We start from the raw sequence: 14,719 nt of genomic DNA on the forward strand, positions 1-14,719 counted from the left end.
GAGCAGGGGAGTTGTATTCTGTTGTGCATAAATTGAAAATAATCTGACTCTTCTGCTTTCTGGAAAGGGAATTTCTACTACAGCCTACCCCCTGTGGAAACAAGTCTCAGCAGTGACATTAAATAGATGATAGTCCTGCAGCACTGGCCACTGAGTGTGGGGGACGGTCACCTATTGTCTTTCACAGATGGCTGGGATACAGCGATACCCTCTCACCTCGCTGTCCAAAAGGAGCATCTTCCTGAAGTTAGAGCTGAAGCACTCTTTACTGTGCAGAACTGGAGTTCTCAGGAAACCATCTGAGCCTTTCCTTAATTCCACCTGTTCTTTAGAAAACAGAAAAATTCTTTCTCCAAGGAGCCGTAATCCCTGTCTGATCTGCACTACATGTGCTCGTTTTCTGGTCTAGTAAATGGTCTATCACAGGACTGTTTGGTCACTAGTCCTGAAGAGAACTTGAGGTGCAGCAAATCATTAGAATGCAATTATGTTAGAATGCAGTGTGAGCCTACCTCACTGTAACAGGCAGTCCACCCCAAGTTAAAACCTGTTGGTCTCTTGGCCTTTTCAAAGGAAAAAAATAAGCAAAACTCAGTACCTTGAGTAACTGCCACTCACCTCTCCTACCCTCTGGGTTGCCTAATGAACTTCACCTCTAACTCCACTGTTGGGCTCTGCAAACACTGAAAAAAAAGTTTTCATGTGCATTAGCCTTAAATGCCTCACCTGGACTAGACACTGACACAGTGATGGTGCTGTGGCTGGGGTGGGCTGCTCTATGGAAAAGAGAGGATTTTGGTAGTAAATTATTTAATTAAAAACCCCACAAACAGCCAAACTCTTCTCTTGGCCAAACAGCCATTATGCTGTTTCCTGATTGGCAGGTTCATGTCCAGCCTGGCTTTGGCTCACTCCCTCACATATTAAAATATAAATGAGTTAAGCAATGCTGGTAACTGCCAAAACAACAAACAAAATGTTACTTACTTATTTTACAAATGCTGAGGGGACCTGAAAGGTGTGGGAGTGTTTGGGTTGGTTTGTTGGGTTTTATTAGGTGCTCTAAACAATGAGAAATCTGATTTTTCAGAGCTCATGCTCCGCATTGACTTCCAGGCCTCTCTCAGAAAGCAGGATAAGCACCTACCCCACTACTAGCAAATCCCACTCTAAAGCAAACATTGCTTAGAAACACTGAAGTGGCAGAGGAAAAGTTAGAGCCATTGTGGAAAGGATATTTGTTGTAGAACAGAGCTTTGTCCTTTTCAGGTAAGGGCACTGCAAAGTGACCAGTATGGGCTACACGTTTCCTCTTAAGTTACTACAAGGAATAGTTCATCCAGTATAGCCTCATTCTTGTGCAAATTGTAATCTAGTGTGGAGACTAAACAGCACAAACTGGACTCAAATCTGGGCCTGCTCAAACATTTAAGTATTTAGAAGTCTTAAGGGCAGCAATGTTGAATTTTCATGGTCACAGCAATCCACTTCTCTCTTGCTTTCCCTTCTGCCAGAGTGCTGTCTCTTAACTCTCAGCGATCTCAACCTGCTCTCAGAGGTTTGTAAATACAAAAAAAGGACTTTAACTCAGAAGACTGCAATTTTGTGCTGGAGATGTTTAGAAGGCAAAACTGGTACCAAGCTTCTATGTTGCTCATTGATGTTTTACTCACCTGAATCAGCTTCATATCCTACAACAGCCTGAGATGAAGGAAAATCTTCCCCAGGGAAGGATCACTACCTTGCAGCTGGTGCTGCTCCTTGCATTGCAGTCTGTCCAATCCTTACCTGAGCTCTAAGAAGTTTGACTTGAAATTGCAAAATAAGGAGGAACACTTGCATGAGAATGATGGTAAACATCCCTGCCACATACCCAGTCTGACTACCTGTTAACATATGACCTGGTTAAGCAACTTTGCTGACACATCAAAACTCTGGCCTTGGGCTGAAGGCTCTGCTGCACCAAAGCACTCACATCAAGTCCCTTTTGTAAAGCAATTACCCTCCCACACCGAACTCACAATGGTTCCTTGGTCTGTGCAAAGCTTTCCCAGATGGACGCTGACAGAAATGTCTTGCTCTTATCTAGACTGAAAGGTGATGTTACCTTCCAAAGAGAAGTTCCCTGTGAGGAATGCGAGTGATGCCAAGTTTAAAACCTGACATTTTTATCAGACCTGCTGAAGATGTATTCCCTAGGGCAGTAAGTGCTATTTTGTACAGGTGTTCACCACTCCAGGAGAGGAAAGAACTTTTACATTTCCCTATTAAGTCCTCCAGGAGGAGATCCAAAACAATTCATTATTTTGAGACAAGTATTTTTGAAAAGAGGCTAAATGGAAAGAATTTCCTAGGGCTTAGCTAAACCGAGCACTAGCTAGAGTGCTACTAGTCCAAGTCATGAACTAGGTCTATGTACATTCAGACTAGCAACCCCAATGTTAAAACCACAATAAAATGCTTCAAATTCCTGCTTTGCCACAATGTCCCTGAAGATCAAAATTAATCCTTGCTGAAACACAGCCCTGCTGCAACAGCCACAACATCGATGAGCCCTCATGGAAGGGGTGAATTAAGCCCAAAGCTGGCTGCACATGCATGGAGTAGCTTTTTGGCTCACTAGTGTTTCTTTCATCAGGAATCATTGTGAGTGGGATCAGATAAATGATAAATCTGTCTCCTCTCAAGCCACCCCTGTAACTATCACTTCATGAAGAAGGCATGCTTGAGCTACTGCGTGCTGGAAGGCAGTAAGAAATGCCAGAATCCTTTAGCCCTGTCATGGTACAGTCAGATCTGTATGACAAAACATCCCAGAGGGCCTTACTGCAGAAAATACCAACCTGGGAGCATCCCCCAAAATGAGACTAGCATTATTACTAGTGCTCAGAGCCACTTCATCATTCTTCTCTGCCCAGTTTTTCTGAACCACCAGTGTCCACCACTTCTGCAATCCATTTGTGTGAGTATCATTCTTTTGCCCCTGTGGGGGCAGGAGAGGATCTGCCTGGCCTTAAACCAGGACATCACTTAACCTCATAATGGAGTTCTAGTTTTCACCATTCTCTCCCAGGAAGTGACCCCAGTTTCTCTTTCCAGTGACACATAGCTGGTGACAGAAAATACCTTATGATCTTGGGGAAAAAAAGACTGTCTCCATCTAGTCCACATGATGGATCCCACTTTCACTGAACCCAAACACTTCATCCATTTCAACGCGGCAACAGAGAAACACAGACTACAAACAGGGAGCAGCAAGTGCGAGAGAACAAAATGCAGGGAAGCAAGAGACTGGAGCTCAAACACAAACAACAGGAGAACACAGCCACAGAACCTGGAAAAATGATAGGTCTGTACAGTTAACCTGATTTCTAATGACCCCCAGATTTCTTGAGACAGATGGATTTGAGACCACTTTTGTCACTGACGTGCCTCTAATGGAACGGACATTAAAATGACCTTCAAGTGACAAGTCGCCACAGGATAACCATGACAAATGCAGCCAGATAGTCATCTCCAGCTTGTCTGCAGACACGAGATGACACACTGTAATACACTTGTGTCAAAAGGAGGAAAATGCTGGATGGTCTTTTTAATGGGTTTGTCCGTAGCAAAAGGACCTGCCAGGGATCTAATTTACACAGGGAAGACTTGACAGAATCGGCGTGTGAGGGAGCCGTGTGTGCATGTGTGAGCAATCTGCCTAAGGAAATGACATCCAATTCTGGTTTTATGGGAAAAGCCACCATGTCCTTGCAAAATGAAGAACAGAATACATTTAGGACTTCTATTACTCAACCCCACCCCCCCATACAACCCACCCCAAAAAACAACAACAAACCCCCCCAAACAAATGAAAAAACAACAGAAAAATAAAGCAGAAAACCCGTATCATCCATAAAGCAAACTATGGAAAACCTCACACAATGCTGCAAAGATTAAAGGAAAATGTGATTCCATGCCCAAATTACCATCTGGCCAGAGTTAAGTGTTACTCTGAATGAAACCAGTTGGTGTGGAGGGCAGAACCTAGGCCCAGAAAGCAGCGTTTCACTTGACTCTACTTGCAGAGGAGTAAAACGAGGCCTCAGATGCAGCACAAATCCCACACAGTTCTGCATTAAAACTATACTAGAGTTAGGAGCCCAAACAGCAAACATGCTTTCAGAGCCTTTATGTTTTAGGGTGAATGAAAATAACTTTTTAAAAATTATTTTTAAGGACAGTTTGGCAAAACAGAGACTAAGCTTCTGTGAGCACTTCTCTAGGGAAAACTGTTTAAGTCTGAATTGTCCTGTTGAGAGGACACAGTCTCGAACTGCACCAGGGGAAGTTTAGGCTTGAGGTGAGGAGAAAGTTCTCCACAGAAAGAGTTGTTGGCCATTGGACATGGCACTTGAAGCCATGGTTTAGTAGTCATGAGGTGTTGGGTGACAGGTTGGACTTGATGATCTCTGAAGTCTTTTCCAACCCTATAGATTCTATGATCTCTCAGAGTTCAGTAGCGTGATGGACTACGTCAGCTTCCAAATGGTAAGGGAGACTTGACCCTCCAGAGTTTGGATCTGCACCTTTGGATACTCACTCTGTTTCACAAGAGAGCAGGGTGGCTAGCAGCAGAAACATTGATAATACTTTGAACAGCGACAGGACCTTAAAGCAGATCTGGCACAGGGAGTTATTGTGCCTTGCTGCAACAGGGAGAATTTGGATTCATGCAGTTTTAGGCAATGGTCCTAATAGTTCCTTCTAAATGATGTCCTGCATAACCATACAAATTGGTGTGTCCACAAACAACTTAAATGTCTCTGAACAATTAGTCCAACATTTCAATGCAAAGAGACAAGACCAGGGACGGGAGATGCAAGGAATGCAACAGACCGTGTGAGGTGCAAGCATATAGGAAAGGCCAGAGCCCACAATGCAGTCATAAAGCAATGCAGGACCAACTCAGAGAAATGGTCCATCACATAAGAACCTATACAAACTCTAACTGAAACCTGTTAAGACCTGCCACAAAACTTCCCAGTGCCTGTGCAAGGAACTTCATGTCTTTAGCAGTTAATACAAAAGCTCTTTACTTTGTTTTATCCTTGGTCCTCTTCCTGGCTGGAATACTGCTGCTAGCTGAGCAGCTGGGTGGCTGGTGAAGCTCATCTGCTGTATTTTTCCCATTGCTTTTGCACTTGATATCAAGACTCCTTTGAGTCCACAAGGCTAGAGAAGGTTAGATAGCAAACCGGTGCTAGAGCATACAAACAAACATTTCAGATGCATTTACCCAGCCATAAATATGTCACTGTTTTATGCCCACTAGGAGAGTAAAGACATCCCCACCCCTTGAACTTCAGTGTTTCTTAGCTGTGGTATTTCTTTCCCAAGTGGCCATTTAAAACAAACAGAAATAACAGGGAAGAAGTGCTGGGACAGCTACAGAAACAAGGTCCTAAATAAGTAAACCTCATTGGCATTCAACTGCTCAGCACCAGTGGTCAATGCTTTCAAGGGCAGTAATAACAAAGAGATAAATAAGGCCTTACTAAAGTTTCCCACCTTTCACTTAGAAGACTGTCCCAAACCTTGCTCATTCAGAGACTGATGCCAAGCAGCATTTCTTCTTTGAAAATGCTCAGGTCCCACTTGTAAACCTAATGTTCAGCTCAGCCTGTGGCAAATTCCTGCTGCTGCCAGGTCACCTCCCAGAAGGAAGAAGAACAGATGTACTGAGCCACTGGATTACATACACAGGCATGAAAATAGATTTAACAGCAGCTATCTGATTCAGACTTAGTAAGCAAATTAAGTGAAAAAACCCAAACCAACCAACCCAACCCACCAAAATCATTGATTACATCCAGAGAAGGAGTACTTCTCTACTCAGGCACGGGGATGATACATTTTGGAGGAGAGTTGGAGGAAATAATCACAATATTTAAAAGATAAGCAACTCATCATAACCCAAGTCTACAACAGACTTGCTCAGGATCTTCTCATGGCAGGATCAAAGAGCACCAGAAGGACAAAGAGTCAGCTGAAGTGATAGGAATGACCAAGCTGGAAGAACACGACTCATTTCAGATACAGAAATGTTTAATGGCATTAAAGTGCTACTTTAATGGGGACCATATGCTAACATTTAAACACAATTCCACTGCACTGCTAAATATGGTTGTCTTTATTTTTATTTTCTTTTTTTTTTTTGTTATTTTATTTTACCTCTTTTTGCCCAGCCCTACCTAAAACAACAAAATAAAACTCTAAAAGGACTGAAATTAACAACCCATTCAAATCAGCAATAAGTTATGACTTTCATAAAGCATTTTTTTTCCTTCTTTTTTTCCTTCTTAGTAATGAGGGGTAGTTAAATTACTGAAGGAGATACAAAGTTTCAAACAATGCCATAGGTGAGGACTCTATTAAGGTGTGGGGTTTTGTTTGTCTTTTAAAGTTGGAAAACAATATAATCCTGGCCATCAAAAAGACAAAAATTGGGAAAAAAATAAAAATAAAAGCAAAGCCCTCAAAGTGCAGGTTAGAACGCTCCTCTCCAAGGAAAAGCAGAAAACATTTGCTACAACAGCTCTTAACAGCACCTGCACAGGTAAGATGGCAAGGCCCTTGGGAACAGGACGTGCAGTCAAAACGTTACATTAACATGAGAGACGTGCTGAGCTTAGCTAAGGTTAACTACTGGACTGGAACTTCAAAAGTAGCAAAGGGAATGATTCTAAAAAGAAAACCAAAGAAACCCCCACCAAACCTGGCCTCTTCCAGCTAGCACAGCCTTCATCCATCGTGCGCACGGCAAAAAGCATCTTTGCATTTCACTGGGTCAAGTGCTTCATCAAAAGAGAGATCTTTTCATGGCATAAATTTATATAAAAGACATCTACGGTTTCGTATGGACAAGCTCTAAAAAGACGCAGCAGACTTGGGGTGTTTGCCCTCCCAACACATTTACAAATGTTTATCAAAAAATCTCTTCAAATAAAAAGGTCATAGTGGCTCAGTATCCGGGCATGACTTCCTGTCATATCACCTCTCGTATGTGCTGGTTGCTCTCTGTCCTCAGCTGGTTGTGTGCCTGCGTTATGAGCACGCATCTACTGGGAGATCTGCTGCGGGCGCCACAGCCTGAGGCATGACACGGCCCAGGATGTGCTGGTAGATTACAAGCGCGCACCTCTCGCTTTAGCCACGCATCAGAGGTACTTGCTGTTTTTAAATGATGTCCAACAGAAAGCTGAGCTGAATGGTGTTCTCTCCTGAACATCTCTTTGCTGCCCTCCCCCTCTCTCTGGGCACAGAATGAGACCTTCCTCCTTATCGCCACTGTCATCCCTAGGCTACGTAAGCCTTCTTTAGATTTCCTAGAACGTTACGACAGCATCGGATTGTGATAAACTGTAGGACACGGTCCTTTTAGGACCACACAAAGCTCTTCAGAAGGGCCTAAACTAGGTTGTTCAACCTGAATGCACTAGAAGAAATTCGGACACTTCTCAAATCTCATGACGTAAAGAGAGGGATGAGTCTCTCGTATCCTCTTTCAAACAAATAAATTCAAAACAAAGTGTTTCATCACTAAGGTCTAGATCCGGGTCCCACAGAAACAAACAGATTTCACTGACTTCAAAGGGACTAGTGTTTGGTCTAACTTTTTGCCAGCAGGGACTGGGATTGGTTACATGACCAAATGAACACATGTGGGTTTCTGTGGAGGCTTCCTTTACCCAAAAAGCTTTATATACAGGTTTCTCCAGGACTAGCTGTCAATATGCATTTCTGAAAGAGGATACTGGCATCTAAGACCCAGTTTGATCGCCCCAGTAAAATCATTCACCCTGCACTGTTGCCTCACTTGGTTCTAGGAAGCAAATGAGAGCTTGACACTGGCGCTGGAGTAACCCTCGTCACTCCCAATACTCTGCAAGCTGCTGTGATCATCAATGTCACTGATGCTGGTTGTGCTGATATTGTCCACTTCTCCATGGGAGAACTCTGTGCTTTCAACGTCCACTTCAATCTCTTCTAAAACGGAAAACGAGAGAAAAGCACACAGGTTAGCACCACAGGCCAAACTGCCCCTTCAAGCCAGTGAGCTGCTGGGACTCCCACACTCAGGGATTAGGCAGCTTCCAGCAGGTAGACTTTCAGTTTTCTCCCTGGAATGGGGTGGGCAGTCAACATGATTTATAAAAAGACTAGACACCAGTTTGGAGTTTTTCTTAGGGACTTGGGGGTTGGACTAGAAGATCATTTCAGGTACCTTCCAGCCTCTAACACGCTGTGATTCTGTGACCTAGCAAAGGGGTTTGACTCCTCCAGCACACTTCAGCGTAGGTGGACCACCCCACACACTGAACTTGAATGTTACCTCTTTCTTTGGAGCTCTCCTACCTCAGTGTTGACAGCAAAATGAAACAGGTAAACCAGAGGGTAACAAAGAATATGGAGCATGAAGTTACCCTGAAATATGACACTTAATACAGTGTTGCCAAAACTGGGATCACTCACATTGGGCATTACAATGCATTATCATGGGGGATCTGGCTTACTCTCAGAGCTGCTCAGTGGATTTTAGACTATAGATCTTATTTTTAAGACCAGACATAGAAAGCAGAGATCCAATTAACCAGGTATCTTGGTTCATATTTTGTTTAGATTTTACAAAAGGAGTTTTATTTATTGGATTGGATTGGTTGGATGCTGCTTTGCAACATCTGTTTCAGTCCCATTGATACCTTCTCACATTGTCCTCTGAGTTGCCAAGAGATTCAGCAGACCAAGGAGCACCACGAGTATCTCAACTTTACCATCAAGTATTTATCTGTCATCTTGGGATCACTTTGTTTGTCCTAACTAATGCTTTGGCATTTTGGAGAGTGTTTCAGAGAAACAGGTCACTTTAAACACCACAGAAAACAGCTCAGGTTGACAACAGCAACACCTCTTCCAGATTTAACTAGGACTCATGCAAAACACTAACCCCTTCATAAATAACTGTGTGTCTGTACCTGTGCATGTGCACGTGTGTGAGCAAAATCAGCAGCCTAATCACCAAAGGCCCTAAGAAGGGGGTAGCTGAGACAAGAAATGGATGACTCTCATGCCCTGTGGATTCACTGCTCATTGAGGACACCCACCTCGCTCCGAGTCCGAGCGATCCGAGGAAATGGTAGATCCAATGCTGTCCATTCGTATTCGCTCTATCTCCTGAGGACCCTGTAGCTGTTCCAGTCTTCTCTTTAGGAATCTTTGTTCTCGTTCCAGGTTCTCAAGCTGGTGTTGGCTTCTCCTCTCAGCCTCTTCAAGTTTCTAACGTGAACAAGTTCATAATTAGTTTTGTTTTCCCCTCCTTCCCTCTCACTTCCACTGCCCAGCCACCTGCTTTGCTTAAGACCTTTCCAGGTCCTAGAAGTATTTAAGCTGCGAAAGAGCCCCGAAACAAGCTGCCTTGCATTCCCTAAGAACAATGCCATCTCCTCACACCTTTTCCACCTCCCAAGTGCTGAAAAATCATACACATTAGTACAAAGGGTCTCTGAGGACAGAGCCTCTCCAGGGGAAACCGTTTGAATTGCAGCAGTTTGTGGGTCATTCCACATGGGTTAAGTTACTTGCATTACCAAACCTATCCACGAAGGGGCCTCAATCCCTTAACCAAAGCAATTCAGGTTTTGTTATGATCCACTGTAACATAAAAACGTGCCTTGGGAGTTCAGTGCTCCTTGCTGCATGGTTTAGTAGGATTTCTCAGAAACAGTTTTCTATTCAGTAAGTGATTTACATAACTACTACAGATTTCTTTGATCACGGCTGGGAAATCTACCAGGGCACTGTTCTTTGTTTCCTACAACAAGCACATTGCATAAGGAGGAGTCATTTCAGGCTAACTCTATCCCCTCGGCAGTGCTTTTTCTCCTTCACCACCCATCCTCCCTCCCGCCATCCTGACCTGAGACAAAGTACTTCAGCCTCTTCCAGACACTGACAATGCTGCATTTTCTTTTCAGGCTTCTCTTTGCAAGAAATTAATCTAAAAGAGTGCAGGGCTAGCTGGCAGGTTCACACATGAAACCCCAGCAAGCCAATTCTGTCTCTCACTCTCGTGGTTTGTGCTAATGTTTTGCCAGTGGAAACTCACTAGCACACAGAAAAAAACACTGCATTGCCCATGAGAATGCAGCCATTTGAGAGCAGGTATGTTTGTCTTTGAAGAGATGCAGCTGTCAATGAACAATTACAATACAGAACAAGACCCCTGCCCTCCAAATCTGTACTTAATAGAGCTCATTATGAACTCCCTAACAACGTGGCTTGTAGCAAGGACAGATGATGAACCAAGGGGGCAAGGCTTTCTGGCTTGGTTTTTAAAAGATTTTAATCTCCTTCCACAGTTGCCTCCAGATAGGGAGAACAGCTGAATTGTACTTCCTACAGCCCAGACTGAAAGTAGCTGGGAAAAATCAGCTCTTACCTTGATATGTGCTTTGGCTTTGTTGAGCAGCCCAAGCGTTGTGTGCCTGGTGCAGTCTGGTCCTAGCGGTATCAGAACTTTCAAGCGCTCTAGACACAGGCGGAGGTGAGCTCGGCTGCAAGGGGAGAAGAGGAGGGTCAGAGCTGTGCTTTCAGAAAGGCAATGTCATTTCCTTCTCAACTTCCCTCCCAAAATGCAGTTTTCACATTTTCTTCTTTCTGCACACCACAAGACTCCCCACAGGTACCAGAACAGACTGCCACTAAGCTATTTATACTGCAAACATCATCTGCTCCCCAACACTTGCATTATTGCTAACCTCTGACAGACACTTTATTTTCTTGCTGTCTGAACTGATAATCTGGCTCATCTGGATGAACTTTGTGCAGGGCTAAGGCATGCAAGCACAGGGTGCAAGCATCTCATGGGTTTCTTCTTTCAGCTGTTTTGAATGACTGCTACCCCTTGCACTCTTGTGCATTGCTGGCTCTGGAACACCTGCTATAAACTGCTCTAAGCACTGTCTTTTGGCACAAAATTGAGAAGATCAGTGAGAAAAAATGGTCAGCCCAAACCAGCCAAATAGTCCCTGCTGGCAGAGGATCCAGAGGGATGGGGTTCCCAAGAACTGCTCTCTAACTCCTTCCTGGGCCCAGGTCTGGGGTTGCAAGGTCTGTGGGAACAAGAGAACCCAAGACCTTCCCCTGGGCAATCTTCTGACCTTGGCTCATGTCTACAAAGGCAGACTCAAGCACAACAGAGCTGCTGCTGATATGAGCCATTTTCTGCAGAATATGGAAACAAGTTCTGGCAAAAATGGTTCAGGCAGCAGTGGCAAAGCTCATCGTACTTGGGCTGCACAGGGAAGCTCCTCCTGCTGTGTTCTCCTCTGTATCACGTATGCAGAAATGAGCAGCAGATTTATGGAAAACTATCAAGTGTGGGTTGCCTTTTTTGCCTCCCTCTCTCTTTGCCAGACATTAATGATTTATGTCCAAACTTGTCATCCTAATCAATAACACAATGACATCAGCTCCACCATTCACATGCAACAAACACCGGTGCAAAGGAGTCCTGAAAGCCTATCCTGCCCCCTGCTCATGCACAAAGAAACCGAATCTTAGCCTGATCCATCTCAATGCAGGGGGAGAAAAAGGAAAAAGAAAAACCCAAGAGCAAACAAAACAAACAAAACCAGAGCACGGACAGTTCATTTCCATTTGTTTTTCAAATTCACTCTTGCACCCGCTTTGAAAGGGGTGGGGGAGAGGAGTCTGTAATCAGGCAATTATGTCAGTGACAAGCAAGGATGATTAAGGGTGGAAGGGTCAGGGGTTTTGCTGATGAACCGTCAGTGCAGGGGAGTTTCAGTAGTGGTGCTGTGGCTGCGAGCTCCTCACTGTTTCTGTTATAAATCTCTTTACGAAGGGTCCATCATTCTGCCTCAAGAACAGCCACAGGGCTGCGTGCCATCGGAAAGGGCCTTGAAGAGCACGTGGTTTTCATTAAATATTAACAGCTTGAGGGGTGGGGAAAGGCAAATCATAATAAAAAAAGAATCAAACTGAAAAAAATACTTATCACATCAATCTCATCTTTTACTTCTCGGCTTGCTCTAGGGCAAACCCTGCTCACATTAAACCCATATGGCTGACATGAGGGGTTGTTTGTCTACCTGGAAGCTCTTTTTCAATGTAGAGCTTAGAATCAAAGAATCAACCAGGTTGGAAAAGACCTCAGAGATCATCAAGTCCAACCTATTAGCTAATACCTAACACCTCATGACAACTAAACCATGGCTTCAAGAGCCACATCCAATCCCCTCTTGAACCCCTCCAGGGACAGTGACTCCACTACCTCCCTGGGCAGCACATTCCAATGGCAAACAACTCTTTCTGTGAAGAACTTTCTCCTCACCTTGAGCCTAAACTTCCCCTGGCGCAGCTTGAGACTGTGTCCTCTTGTTCTGCTGCTGGTTGCCTGGGAGAAGAGACCAACCCCCACCTGACTACAACCTCCTTGATCAACAGGAGTTGTGTGCACCCACTACAGGTGTTTGCCCAGTGTCCCATGATGGCCTGCATGGCCAGCAACAAACTGCTGGTTCACACTGTCACTACAGTTCATGTCATCCAACAGGAGACTGCACACTGACTTCTTGCAGCTAGACAAAGGAAGAGGAGGTTGATCTCATGGGTTAACAACACTCTGGGGTTTGAACCCAATTTTGGGTTCTATGTCACAGATTTCCTGAATGGCCGCAGAGGCAAGTCACCTAGGCAGAGAACTGTCAGAGCACAGCCAGCAAGCTGCAGTACAGAGCAGCACACGTCTCTTCACAGCATAAATATGAGCACATGCAGGATCAGTCCAAGTTAAAAATGCAGCTGTGTAAAGCCAAAGATGTGTGCACAGATCTGGGGGCTGAGAAGCAGGTTACACCTAAGAGGGGACTCATTAAATAGCACCTGCTGCAGGTAGGGACCACAGACTGCCCCCTGGCTCTGCTGGGCAGAAGCAGCTCCCAGCTCTTGGTTAAAATGTTTTTATTCCTGCAACACAAAACAAAAACCTTGGAGAATCAACATCTAACCAGTGTCAAATGTATCACAGCCCACTCCTGAATGTGGAGAGAAATGGACAACACATCTACAGCCTGAGCTTTGGGCTAAGCCCCAGCACTGGAGGTTTTACCAGGAACCAGAGAAGGTGCTACACCAGGAACCACAATTCCTGGAATGAGCAATCAGCTTTGGGCGGAGTGAGCACTGGCTGGATTGCAGACACCACAGTTAAAAGGATGGCACTGGTCTGCCATGTCAAAAGCTTGGTTAGTTGCAGACTTGATGAGAACAACCTGATATCTACATGCAAAGATCCAGCCATGTAATAAACACACTTCCCATTTTGTCTCAGTGCTATGGTGGTTTGAAGGTTACAGCATTCTGCTGGCCCTCATAAGGGCAGGTAGAAGACAAAGCAGCCAGAGGGTCTGTCCTCATAAGGACACTAGAGAAGTTTATAGAGAGTTATTTCCCCAGCACACACAGCCCCAAAGGGGACATTCCCCCAGTTCTGGATTCCCACACTGGCTCTCAAAGCCCAGAAGATTGGCCTAGGCTCACACAGGTGATTTTCACAGCAACTAGTCCTGGCAGCAACTCTGCTGGCCAGCTGCCAAATGCTGTGGCCTGCAGCAGGGGTGATGGTCTCTGCTGGCATACCAGACATCAGGAGAGGACACCTGGCTGTAACACTGGGTGTGAACACAAGCTGATAAACTCACAACGGCACATAGCAGGGCTCCTGCAAGGAGCTTACTGCAAGGGCAGGTGCTGTTGGCTGAGCCAAGGCAAGTTTGGAAAGGATTAGACCAAATCTATCACGTTTGTGCTGCTGCTGGATTTTCCCTTCATTCTGCACTCTGAGCTCTGATGCCACTGCAAACTGGGTGCATTCATCCCTCCAAGCACAGCCAGAACAAGGGCAACACACAGAGCTTTACACGAGCATCCAGCAGCAGGCCAGCACCAGTGCACAGGCTGCTGTGAGCCGGGGATGGCTGCTGTCAACCGGGGATGGCCTGGCCCTTCAGCCCCAGCAGCCACCTCCCACTGCCAGGGGGGACACTGGCAGGAACAGCCTGACCCAGTGCAGTGGGACAGTGAAAAGCAACCAGGCCCACAAACCATCTTGCATGTGAGTGTGGCTTTCCCTCAGTGAGATCAAATCAACCAGCTCCCCCAGCTCTCTTCCCTCTGCAGTGCTCAATACCTTGTCTCTTTATTTTAAAAATCTAGCATGGTCACAGTCCCTGACCTCTCTCAACTTCCAACAGCCCAAACAGGCCATGATGGCAAACCAGAGAGCACACAGGCAGGTCTGATGCACTGAGGGGTGGCTTCAGTAAAGCCCAGGGAAATAAATAATGAATCAATCTCTAGAGATCAAAAGCATCACAGCAAACTTCAGCAAAAGACCATCTGAGAAAGAAAGCAATCACAAACCTATTAATCTTTCTTATCAAGTCCTGGAGCTGTACCTGGACACCTGTAATCCCACAAGGTCAGGCCACCATGGGAATGTCTTTTCTCCTTGTTTACCTGGACTCTGCTGCAAAGGTGGCTTTACCTACGCCGCAGGCTCTTGTACTGAAGGAAAATGGCAGCAGTGTGCGGGCTCCAGACGGAGCCAGACAGCTTTCCATGCAAACCGCTGGATTATGCCAATATTCGACGC

At 45.2% G+C, this 14,719-nt stretch overlaps 1 protein-coding gene across 2 annotated transcripts in view; it reads right to left on the minus strand.

Annotated features, from left to right (window-relative positions):
* Positions 1 to 6,157: 6,157 nt before the first annotated feature.
* Positions 6,158 to 14,719, minus strand: part of MXI1 (MAX interactor 1, dimerization protein) — a 59,300-nt gene continuing 50,738 nt past the window's right edge. For both annotated transcript variants that reach the window (XM_068139399.1, XM_068139400.1), the window contains exons 4-6: positions 10,481 to 10,595; positions 9,147 to 9,318; positions 6,158 to 8,031 (exon numbers count right to left, since the gene is read on the minus strand). In XM_068139399.1, the coding sequence (XP_067995500.1) occupies positions 7,868 to 8,031; positions 9,147 to 9,318; positions 10,481 to 10,595 (451 nt within the window). In that variant the 3' untranslated portion in view covers positions 6,158 to 7,867. The remainder of the gene's footprint in view (positions 8,032 to 9,146; positions 9,319 to 10,480; positions 10,596 to 14,719) is intronic.

The sequence above is a fragment of the Melanerpes formicivorus genome, unplaced genomic scaffold, assembly GCF_026170545.1.
Source record: "Melanerpes formicivorus ecotype bairdi unplaced genomic scaffold, bMelFor1.0.p_v2 SCAF_6, whole genome shotgun sequence".
NCBI lineage: Eukaryota > Metazoa > Chordata > Aves > Piciformes > Picidae > Melanerpes > Melanerpes formicivorus.